We start from the raw sequence: 12010 nt of genomic DNA on the forward strand, positions 1-12010 counted from the left end.
AGCAAAGATAAAAGACATACATCAATAGGTGCTTAAACCAAAGAAAAAACCCTACAAAAAGAAAAGAGTTCTTGAAGATATTAATGGCTTCATACTCCATTAGGTGAAGCCATTGCAGGCTCATCTTGAGTACGTAGATGGAGAGGAGAAGGCATCAGCACGAATGATATCAGTAAGCCAACTTGGTGTAAGTGCGGATGAGTCAGAAATAACTAGAGCAAAAAGTAAATGACATACATAGTTTGTTAACGGGGTTCGTTTCCTACATTCCCGGGACCTCGTCCAGATTTCATTGACTTAGAACAAGAAGCAACCTACAATTTCTATATGGTACAACACACACACACACTAGTGTTTACCACTCTTTTCTAAGTAAGCAATCTACAAAGATTATGAATCAAGTACGCATGCATAAATCCCATCCGGCTCACCGGAGCTCACTGTCTTCTACAGCTGCAATCTTCACAGACCTCTTCAATGAAACCGCATGTGCTAAACTCCCTCTGAGGTTAGGCTTCAACCTCCAAGTCTCTGAAACTACGTCACCATGTACTTCACCAAGTACGTCACCGAGTACGTTAACACCCAACGCACACCAAGGATACCAACGAGCACGTCAACACCAACACACATCTTGATCACCACAACACAATAGAGAACTCCGCCACACATCAACACCAACTTCACAACACCAAGTACAACGGAACATTCCGTCATACACTACGTCAACACCAACGTCACCAAACTAAGTCCACATCGGATTCCATCACGAACTGCTTCAGAATGTACTACGACACCAAACAATACAATCAATAAATACAACCTCTCTCTCTCTTTATTTTCTAGGTCTCTGGGTGCTAGTCTTTTCATAAGGCATGTCTCTTATATAATAAACATTTAATTTTCTTTCCAAGTTCATTCAATTCACTTTAATGAACTTCTATTTACATATAAAGAAACTTTTTATTTTTTCTAAGTAACATTTATTCTCCAAGTAAAACTACTTAGTTTAATGGAAAACGTCATTTGTCTTCAACAAGATATTTTTCTTCTTTTTCCAAGCTCCACTTACACACGCAATCCATGTAAGGAAACTTCCTTGTAAGCATCTTCACAACTCAACGTCTTGACACCCGTTTTGTAGTACATCATGAACTATATCAGAACACCGCAGGAACTTACATATTCACTTGTACCTCCACGAACTACATAGGGTTGAACTGGTCCATCTTTAGTGACACTAACAGCGATCTCGGTTGCTACTCTATTTGCAGCCACAATCACTACTTCATCATAGGCAGTGTTGGAAGCGTTCACGTTTTTATAAAACAATAGAGCAAAAAAGTTTCTAGCTTTTGGGCCCAAACATATGAGGCCCGACTCTGCATAGAATGATGTTATTTTGGCATTATATTTTCTGGCTTTTGGCATTTTGATTGTAAATAAAAATTTAGTTTACAAGACAAAATTTTTTATTTCCATCAAATTCTGATGTTCATAAACAAGATGGACAACTGAAAGAGCCCAATCCTTCCCCAAATTAGTCAAACATTATTATATAGTACGTACCACATGATTGTCGGGCGGTGATATTCATTTATCCAGAAAAGTGACCTGGTTATATAAAAATGAGACACCCTGACGTGAGTTGGGCATGAAGAGACTCCAGCTTAGCTTAACCCATAATTTAAACGACTGATCGTTGATACAAAAGGGTCACATCCTAGCTGTCAATATATAATAACCTCATTGGGTCACCTACTTTTTGGTCTAACAGAGACTTCCATATGCATCTCGTAATTCATAAGAAAGCAACAAATCTATTTCACCTAACAATTACAAAAATTTGAACCAATGGCCTCAGACTTCAAAAGAGTTAGGACAACACACAACCCAAGACATGAACAAGTCCTAGTGTTTTGCAAGTCAAACTGTAACTCCTCTCAAACCAACAAAAATGTTCTTTGACAAGTGAAAAACATCAAATACGATATCAAAATGTGTTAATACAAGATGGAATCAAGCTTATTAATACATTGTACAATACAACTATAAAAAAACACAAAAGATCGAAGGTGAAAGACAAGTCATCTACACATATATGACACAGAGATCATGATTATCGGTGGTGGGATGAGGGTTCTTACGCGTGGGCTCCACCACCTTGTTGCAAAAACCGTGCTTCAATGTCGCCAAATAAAAAACGTTTCACAGGGGTTTGCTGTACTGTTTGCGGACCCCACAGACACGTGGCGGTTCGCGACTGGTTCATTTTTAATTTTTTTTTTAAATCAGAAAACAAAAAAGAAAAAAGAAAAAAAAATTTAAGAACAGTTTTTACCGTAATCATGCTCTGTGAGAGATCAAAATAACAAAAAAGAATGAATCATCAGTAATGATTGTTGTAGTAATATCCCGTTGGCGGCGATCCCATTCCGTGAACAGGTGGCATTCCATTAGGAACCGGTCCCATGTTCATCTTCGCCAAACTAGCTTGACCTCTCATCCCTTCACGCTGGTATTGCTGCCAAAGCTGCTGCTCTTGACTCAACAGATACTGCTTCTTCTTCATCTCAGCCATTTGCACGTAAGAAGGAGGTGGAATGGTTAGCGAAGCCGCGAACGGGTCTTGGTTCACTTTCTCCACGGTCCCATCTGGTGCAGGTAAGGCCAGTACTCGAGTGTTGGTTTTACCCGGTAAAGGTAAAGCCACGCTGCTCGCGCTTCCACCGGTTAACTGAGAAGTGCTCACGTGTTGTCTAACCACTCCTTGATCGTACATTCCGTTGAGCAGCAACGAATCAAACCCACCGCCCAAAGCGGCTGTCTGTTTCTCTAAGTTGCTAGCTGTCTCAACCAACGCCAGTTCCCAATCCGCTTTCCCTGGCTCAGCCGCAGGATTCTGCCAAGCTGAAGTCACTCCATCCGAAGGGAAAGCTTCCCATTGACTTCCCGGTGGACTGGCGAATAGAGCAAGCGCAAACTTGTTTCCTTGGTCATCACCGGTGGGCGGTGACATCATCTTCCTTTAGGTTAACTAAATCATCCGTGTATTGCGGTTTCACCTGCTCAGGCTCAGGAGGAGGAGGAGGAGTGTAACTCTCAGGAGGAGGAAGCGCTTTGATCTCATTCATATCAGGCTCAAGCTCCTCTTCTTGAGCTACCGGCTGAGGAGGAGGAGCTTCGATCTCTTTCCTCTCAGGACTCTTCCCTCTCTTCGCCCTATCTCTCACAAACTCTTCCAACGTCTCCAACAACTTACTTGTAATCCTCTGAACTTCCGGATACTCTGAAGATCTCCCCACGCCCGTTTCCTTACACCAATCATAAAACGCGATAAGCTCGTCAATCTGTTTAGCCGCACTAGCGTAAGCATCAAAGGCCTTGACGCAATCCGTATACTCCATATCGAAAAACTTATCGAGCAACACAGCTAACACCTCGCAGATATCAGCATAGAGCCTAAAACTCTCCCTCACAATGGGGTACAACACGATCAACACCATCCTGCTGTTCTTAGCTAAACCGGTTGGTCTCAAGTTCAAGAACCGGTCCAGCAGCCTCTGTAGATGTCCCATCTTCCCGAAAATCCTCTCCGGGGGCATTTCAGGTAACGGTGTAGCAACTTTCTTCTCGTCTCTTCTTCTCATCTCAGTCACATCTCCGTAAGACCGAGTTCTCCTAGACACACCGTTCTCGTAATCATAAGATCTCTGAGGAGGAGATCGAAAGTCGTCTCTTCCTCTACCATTGCTATGATTGCTACTATTGAAGCCCAAAGAAAAGCCCAACCTTATGATCCATTAGAAGCTTTTAGACTAGGGTTATAGACTCATATATATATGTTGTTAACAATTCTGAAGTTGTAATTTTGGCTGAGCTTTCTAGCAGCCTCTCTTCTCATCTTAATGAATCATCAATACAACTCTTGAATCTCTTGCAGACAACCCAAAGTCTTTCCCTTTCTGTTCTTTATATTTCAATAAAGCTCATTGAGCTATCTTAGTTTATGTTTCAATAAAACACAACTCTATCTAGTTCTCAAATGTTCACTACTTCCACTCTTCCTCTCGAACAAAGCTAACTCGAGCATCTGATCCAAATAACAAGCATAAGTCCTAACGAAAGCCGAATGGTCCCACGAGCTCGAATGCGCCTCGTCGCGGAAATGGGACATGTTGAGCATCCTGGTGGTGACTCCTCGTCGTCGTCTCGTGGAGTGGAGGAGAATCTCTTCCTGGAAAAGAGGGACTCCTTCGACGAGGAGGCGGTGGACCAGCGTCAGGGCCTTGAGAGCGACGATCCAGTCGCGCGTTTTCCCCAAACGCCGCGAAACGGAGGCGACGCAGGGGAGGACGTAGCCGCGGGAGAGGGAAGTCAGGTTTAGGATCTGGCGGATGTGCTTCTCGCTGGCGGGATCGTCGTCGTGGCTAGTGGCTTTCACGATGGCTACTTCGAGGTCTGGAGCCGTGTTGCTCGATACTTTCGCGATCCCGATGCTCGTCTGGTCCTTAACCGCTCCGATCGCTTTTCGAATACTCGGCGCCATCTCCCCCAAAATCTGCATAACTTTTTTTTTTTTTTTGAATTTTAACGGGAAAAAATATTTGAATAAATGAAATTGTTTTTTTCTCTGTATCGAGTTTTATTTTGTAAAGCTATTTCCGGAAATTACCGTTGGGAGATTTTCTTCGCTAGATCTACGGAGGAAGATGATATCGAAAACGGTGTCGGATTGTTTGGAGATTTGATTATTTGGTTCACGGGATCTTTAGATTTCTGAAAGAAGAGGAAGAAGAAGAAATTTGGCGGTGTGAGATTCGACGAAGGGAGTAGACAAAGGTGGTGGTGTCTGAAGAGAGAGAAAGAGGTGAATTTAAGACTAGACTCGGAGTTCGTGATGACGTGGATATAACAGAGCTGTTGATGTCGAGAGAGATATGCGATTTCTTTTTTATAGGTACTGTCGGGAGCTGTGTGCTTGTCGGAAGGTAAAAATGTTCGTATTTGCCTGATTGACAGGTTATTTTTCGAATTGGAGAATTATGTCTAGCTTTTTAAAATGTAGCTAAAAACAGAAAATATATTTTTCTTTTTGACTTTATTTCCTAGAAGCAGAAGTATTGACTTTCATTTCATCGACTGAATATTAAAGTGTGGACATCAAAGTTCGTTGTTCGAAAAAAAAAGGAGATCAAAGTTCAATGACGTTCAAGACTGTTGGGTCCTAATCTCGATATGATCTGTGAGGACATAGTAGATTCAATCCAAAGCCTTGAGCACTAAGCATTGAGATTAGAGGTCGGGAAAGAAGCACGCGACTTCGGCTAAGATGGTCTCCGGAGCTCGAGTAGAATCGAAGTACGAATGCGAGGGGATGCGATCGCATCGTGAAAGAGTCAATGACATATTCGCCCAGAATCCCGGAAATCTTGGAACTCAGAAAACTGTTCCGAAATTCCTGGGATCACGACGGGAATTACACTCGAATTTTTTCTTGGAACAGATGGAGAGAAACAAGTATAAAACGGAAAAGATAGAGACGTTCACACAGTACCAGTCCGTAGAAAATGTGGGCTTGCAAATGCAAATTATAATTATGGACCTGTTAATTAAAATAAAACACACACAAACAAATTATTATCTAAATGAGTCTGAATGTCTCAACTTTGATAAGTATAATTAGGGGCAGCCGTTCGGGTTCGGGTTCGGGTTCGGGTTGGATCGGGTATTTCAGATTTTTGGGTATTTTGGTATAGAGGTGTAGAACTCGTTCAGGTATTTCTGTATTTCGGGTCGGATACGGGTATTTTTAGTTCGAATTCAGTTATTTCGGATCGAGTTCGGATATTTAAATTTTGAAAAAAAAATCATTTCTCAAATTTTTTATATTTAAAATATAACTTTCACTTAACTAGTTTTTTTATTTTTAATAGATTGAATGGTTAATAGATTTGGACATAACATTTTGAAACTAAAAAGACATTAATTTGGTTATTGTTATTAAATTTTGGATGTAATTTTTTGTTAATTCTTAAAATAAAAAGCTTGACATGCATTTTAAGTAAGTAGCAAATCATTTTCTCTGTAATTGTATGTATATCATATGAACTTAAAATATGTGTATTATCAATATAAATATTTTATATAAAATGAGAGATGTAAACTAGAAATATAAGGTTAATTATACATATGTCCGGCTATCTTCGGATATCCATTCGGGTTCGGATACAATCTCTCTTAATTCAATACCCGTTCGAATATTTTGGTAACTCGGTATTTCGGTTCAGGTTTTTCGGATCGGGTTCGGGTGCGGCTTCGGATATCGGGTAAAGTGCCCACTCCTAAGTATAATCCATGTTCGGAACTACGCTAGGCGCTAGTCGGACGGTAACCCCGGGTTTAGGGAGTTACCAAAAAATCAGGGAGTACTGGAGATTACGCGGAGCCTAGTTTTAAATACAATTTAATATATTTAGCTATTTTTAAACATGATGACACATGTTCTTAGACATAATTATATAATTTTTTATATATAATTTTAAACAGTCTCTTTTTGATTTGTCGAACATCTAGATTATTGTGTTTTTGGTACAAAAAAAATTCTAAATGAAGTAATTATGTGTTTGTTTTGAGGTTGATAGTTAATTGTAATTATTTAGTAATGAATAATTACACAAAATCTGTCAATAATGAGTAAAAATAATCAACCATGTTTCAACTTTACACGGACGAAAAAAAAGAAAAGAAAAAAAAACTTAGGCGGTCTAGGCGGAAATTATGCGGGAATTAGGCGGTCAACGCGGGAATTAGACGGTCTTACGCGGATCAACGCGGATCAACGTATAGATATACCGATTTGGGCATATTCACCGCGGTCAACCTCTAAACAAAGCCTAGGCGGCGGCCTAGACGGCTAGGCGGCCGCATTTTTGAACAGAGAGTATAATGGCGGTGATTGCTAAGTGCTGTGAGTCCTTTCCAAAATTTTTTTTTTCTACATCCACTTTAGTTTATCAATCATGCTTTAAGAAAAAATTTAAAGTTACAGCCATAAAAACTAAAATAGGAAACAAAATAGCTTTGAAAATCAAATTTACTAAAGCTATTTAGTGCTCTGGAAATAATTAATCTACAGCTACGTCGATAAAATCTACGGCTGTTATTCTAAAACCAAAAAATAAAAGTCACGTCACTTACCAGTCATCCCCAATATTACGGTTTACTAACTCTGCTACCAAAGCTTTTTGGCAAACACGGCCGAACTTTTACTTATTATGAACCGGACCGGAAGCCTATGCTTCTGCCCAAGGCCGGCACTGTTCACACACACACCAAAACACTTCGACCTCGAGGTTTAAACCTAATCTTCGGCCAGGTTTATGTTATCATCCTTAGTTACTTTCGGTTAGATTGTAACTCGTATTCTCTGTAACCTTCCCGTTGCTAATATATAAACATTTATTTTCATCAATTTAAATCTGATTACATTGCTCTGTTCGAACAATAATGTATCTTGTTTAGCCAACAACTGGATCTTCGAACAATAACATAGCTTGTTTAGCCAACAACTGGATCGGGAGTGTTAAACGTCTTCCGATCTTATTTATTCATCTTCGCATCACAATTCGCTAGGCCCAATCCAAACGATGAACAACCCCTAGCAAATTTCCGAACAAAAGATACATCTTACTTTCAATGAAAATTTCAAAAAAAAACATTCAATGGAAAAAAGAAAAGAAATTAACAACCCAAAGCGCAAAGCTTTTTTTTTTTTGCAGAATGTTACTTAAACACTGTCTTAAATTAATTTTTAATTTAAACATAACGAAGGAAGAGACAAAGAAAATATGGAAAAGTATTCTCCAAAACAACTCTAATCTTTCTTTTGATAAAAAAAAGGATAGATTAGAGAGAATAATATTCCCTGTAGACGTCCTCATTAAACCCTCCGTCATGGTCAGATTCCGTTAGGCCACCGTAGTTGTCGTAATCGTCATATTCATCATCATTGCCTTCTTCAATGTCAAAAGCTTCATACTCATGCACCGCACCCGGAGGAAGCGGCGACATGTCATAGCTGCAAAAAAACCCAAATTTAGTGCATTGGCGAAACAAAGGACTTAAAAAAAAGAGTAAAAACTTACTTACATAGGAGGTTGATGATCCACAAAGTCTAACCAGTCGCGCCAACGAACACCATCATCATCATAATAGCATTCACACATATCCTCTTCACAAGAATGTTCAGAGTCACCATCATCATCATCTTCATCATCATAATCACCATGGCCAGTAAGTAGACAACCCGAGGGGCACGAATTTTGGTTCTTCTTCCATTCTACCCCACATTTGTAGCAGAACTCATATCCACATCTACACAAAGTACAATGCCATTATATAATACAATTTTTTATACATGAAAGTAAAATCTGTTAAAAAATTCACTGAAATTGAAAAAGAAAAACTACATTTTTTGGGAAACAAAATTCAAGTTTTAAAAATGGCACTTAATATGAATATATATATGTATATATATATACCTGCAAGTCATGTGGTTGCAACCATGAGAAAGTTCAATCATGTGCCTACACTTGACACATTGACGCCACTTATTGTCGTTTGCCAGAGACTTTAGCTCATCAACTAAAGGGTCAGGGTGCAGTTTCTTGTACTCATCACACGACATATCGGTATGCGATGGTACATTGCAATCAATACAAAAGTGTCCACGGCATTTGACACATTCTTGACCTTTCGATTGGTCAGCATCGCTCGAAAGATCAGATTTGGACATCAACATTGCACAGTTTGGATACGGGCAGTAGATTCTCTCAGCAGCGGGGATCGAATCCTCTTTCATCTTCCGTTTCCACATCTCAGTCACCCTAGGCGTCAAAATCTTGCTGCAGCTTTCAAGAGTGAGCTCTAACTTGCATCCTTCACCAAGGCACGTGGGCACGATTCCGCTAAGCAGCTTCACTTCCACATACTGTTTCACACAAGAAAAGCAATGGCGGTGATGGCATTGTTCAGTCGAGAACATCCTCCCAGCATCGGTTTCTTCGAGACAGATGGCACATGTTTCTCCCTGTGCTGCCTTCATATCCAAGCTGCTGCTGCTTTGAGAAACTATTGCCTCTCTAGCCAGCTTGAAAGCGAACTTCACATCGTTCCGTGCAACCATAAGAGGTTCACAAGAGTCCATTTTTTCTTTCAAGCGACAAACTTCGTTCACTAGCTGACGCATTTCGTTCTGTTTAGGCTTGTCTCCACCATTTATCTACATTGAAAAATCAGATTCATTTGCGTCAAACCGAACACGAGACCAATCACAAAACTCTTCTAATAATGTCTTGTAATGTTCTAGAGACTAGTTGTAACATGCCGAATAAGAATAAACTAATCAAAACTATAACAAAAGAATATATAAACACTTACAAATTGAAAAATGGGATAATCATCGCAATGAATCCTGACATGTCTGATCCCCATGTTGAAGGCTTCACTTAAGCCATGAATCAATGCCCTAATCTCCACTCCTCTGCGCTTAACCTCGCCGCCGTCACTCAGTGACTCCTTCATCTCATACAACAAGTTATCCGCCACGTCGCAAATCGCAACTCCGAATCCAGCCGTCACGGTCCTTTCTCCACTCTCAGCCGCCACCACCTCGTCACTCACCAAGCCTTTGAAGTACAATCTGTAGACGACATTGTCAGCAAACTGGACGAGCTTAGAAGAACCCTCGCCTTTAGGGTTTGTGATATCTCCGGCTATGTAAGAATCGAGACGCTGTCTTTTAGAAATCAAGTCTGAACTGTGTGATTCTTCCATGACTGTTGTAGGTGTGGAGTTTAGTCGTGAAATAGACCTGTTTATATAGGGAGAGGAGCGATAGGGATTATTAGTAAAGCGTGTTTGAGAAGTTTCCAAATAAATTCTCTTTAATTGCTCGTTATACTTAGCCGAAAAGGTCTTTTCATACTTGTAACCGTTCTTGGTTAGTGACGATTGAGTTCATTTCTATAGATTTTACGTTCCCATTGGCCGTTATCATGTAATTAATCTTTTTTTTTTCATTTATGATGCTTTGAAGTTTGAAGTAAATTGTATAAGTGCGAAATCAATAGAGGTATATTTGATATAATATTCGAAAAAATTTGAGTTTCAATCTAAATAAATGTCATTTTGATATTTTTCAAACATATTAATATTAAGAAAGTGACTAAAATATATGTAAATTATTACTCCTTCCGTTTTTTAATATACGTCATTTTAGAGAACTAGGGTCACTGCCTCCGCGCTTGCGCGGGGTTGTAGATAGAGTTCTTGTTTCATCTCAATATTTGCTAGGGTTATTGTAATTGTGAATTTTGCGTTTTGAGTTATTTTTCAAGTTTTTTTTTTTATTGTTATAGGGTTAGAGTTGTGATGATGAACTGTGTATGCATTGTTCTCCACTTATGAAGGACTAAACTGTGTTAGTATTGCTGTGTCACTGAGACTTATTGTTTGTTTGTCTTTTTAATTTGTTTCTTGTACTGTTGAGAGTACATAAATTATATTAAAGTTGTTGAGAGTACCTTTTGTTTCTGGATATTTTTTCTCCAGTTTAGTTGTGTAAGTTGTGTGTATTAAAGTAATAATTTTTATTGTCCTTATTATGTTTGTTATATGTTTTTATTTTATTTTTAAACTTGTTGCTCTTACCGGACCTTTAAAACAAATACATGAAGACTTGTACAAATAACTATAAAATGAGTGACACTTCTGAGTATTTGGGCTTTAATGAGTTTTAAACGAATTTATGTATTTCTCATAAGAAGACAATAGCATTGGCCTGTTGACATTGGGCATGTAAGCTATTTTTATAAGACAAGAAGAGTGAGCAGGTGGAGCTGTTGTTGCCGCCTTTGTGTCTGTCGGGATTGTCTCTTGTATCTCCTGTTGTGGATGTGTTTGTTTATCTTTTATTTGATTGGTAATATGTAAACAAAAATCATTGTAAGTTGTATTTATTAGAGTTCATAACTTACTCTGCTTTTTTTGTTTAGGTAATTTCACTGATCTTGGTTGTCGTCTTCTTCGTTGCGAAAGTAAGTTTGTAAATTGTTAAATAGCTGGCCGTGTAGTTTGTATTTGTTTAGCTGACTCGATGTATGTGTCGTTGCGAAAGTAAGTTTGTAAATTGTTAAATAGCTGGCCGTGTAGTTTGTATTTGTTTAGCTGACTCGATGTATGTGTCGTTGAGTTTTAGTTGAGGTGATTGGTTTGGTATATTTGTTTTAAAGATTATTTCTAAGATTAGACAAAAAAGAAAGGTGATCATTAATGATTCGTCTTTTTTGGAATTCTAGTTTTTGGTGTTTTGATTGTTTGGGTTGTTGTGGTTTGTTATAAGCTGTAAAATAAAGGTTTGTGTAAAATTAGTTTGATAAGTAAGGGAGATAAATAAACGACCACGAAATTTGGGTAGGAAATATTTTTGATTATTGATGTTAGCACAATATAGATAATAATATAAAGGAAATTGCGTGTTGGTTGTTTCTTACGGATCAATGAGGAGATGGATAACAACTCGAGTTGTTTCTTTGCTACGGTCATAGCCTTGGACAGAACAGATTTGCCCAACCACATCTGCGAGTTTAAATATCAGTTATGATAACGAAACATATTATAAACCCAGATGCAATATGATAATATACATGGAAGTTCTAAGTTTGTGTTCGCAATCACTTGGAAATTGTCAAACAGTCTAATTATGCTTGGAGATTGATCTCAGGAGCACCCGTGATGACTTTATCAATAATAGTTGGTGAGATGAAACGAATGAGGAATGAATAATCAATTATTTTGTACATGCTTGAGCACCTAGCAACCTCAAAACGATCGACTTTCACAATGGAACCGGCTTTCAAACATGTAATGATTAGCACGTCCGGCGGGAATAAACCCAAAAATCACGGAATCTGTAAATAATATTATTTAACAAAGAATTAGGAATTCA

At 38.8% G+C, this 12010-nt stretch overlaps 2 protein-coding genes and 1 pseudogene across 3 annotated transcripts; all 3 read right to left on the minus strand.

The window, feature by feature from the left end:
- Positions 1-1963: 1963 nt before the first annotated feature.
- Positions 1964-3904, minus strand: LOC106412402 (annotated as a pseudogene).
- Positions 3905-3935: 31 nt separating this feature from the next.
- LOC106367145 (putative clathrin assembly protein At2g25430) lies at positions 3936-5288 on the minus strand. 2 transcript variants are annotated; one of them, XM_048764997.1, is made up of 2 exons: positions 4676-5288; positions 3936-4569 (listed from the first exon to the last, which is right to left on the minus strand). In XM_048764997.1, the coding sequence occupies exon 2, from the start codon at positions 4565-4567 to the stop codon at positions 4031-4033; it is 537 nt and encodes a 178-aa protein (XP_048620954.1). In that variant the 5' UTR covers positions 4568-4569; positions 4676-5288; the 3' UTR covers positions 3936-4030. The 2 variants fall into 2 exon arrangements, with proteins under 2 accessions (XP_048620954.1, XP_048620955.1); XM_048764998.1 differs by having other exon boundaries at positions 3936-4561; positions 4676-5280.
- Positions 5289-6305: 1017 nt separating this feature from the next.
- LOC106413391 (E3 ubiquitin-protein ligase RSL1-like) lies at positions 6306-10401 on the minus strand. Its single transcript, XM_022707574.2, has 4 exons — positions 9442-10401; positions 8544-9283; positions 8152-8376; positions 6306-8080 (listed from the first exon to the last, which is right to left on the minus strand). The coding sequence occupies exons 1-4, from the start codon at positions 9835-9837 to the stop codon at positions 7909-7911; spliced, it is 1533 nt and encodes a 510-aa protein (XP_022563295.2). The 5' UTR covers positions 9838-10401; the 3' UTR covers positions 6306-7908.
- Between the last annotated feature and the right edge of the window lie 1609 nt (positions 10402-12010).

Source organism: Brassica napus, chromosome C8 (genome assembly GCF_020379485.1).
Source record: "Brassica napus cultivar Da-Ae chromosome C8, Da-Ae, whole genome shotgun sequence".
Taxonomy (NCBI): domain Eukaryota; kingdom Viridiplantae; phylum Streptophyta; class Magnoliopsida; order Brassicales; family Brassicaceae; genus Brassica; species Brassica napus.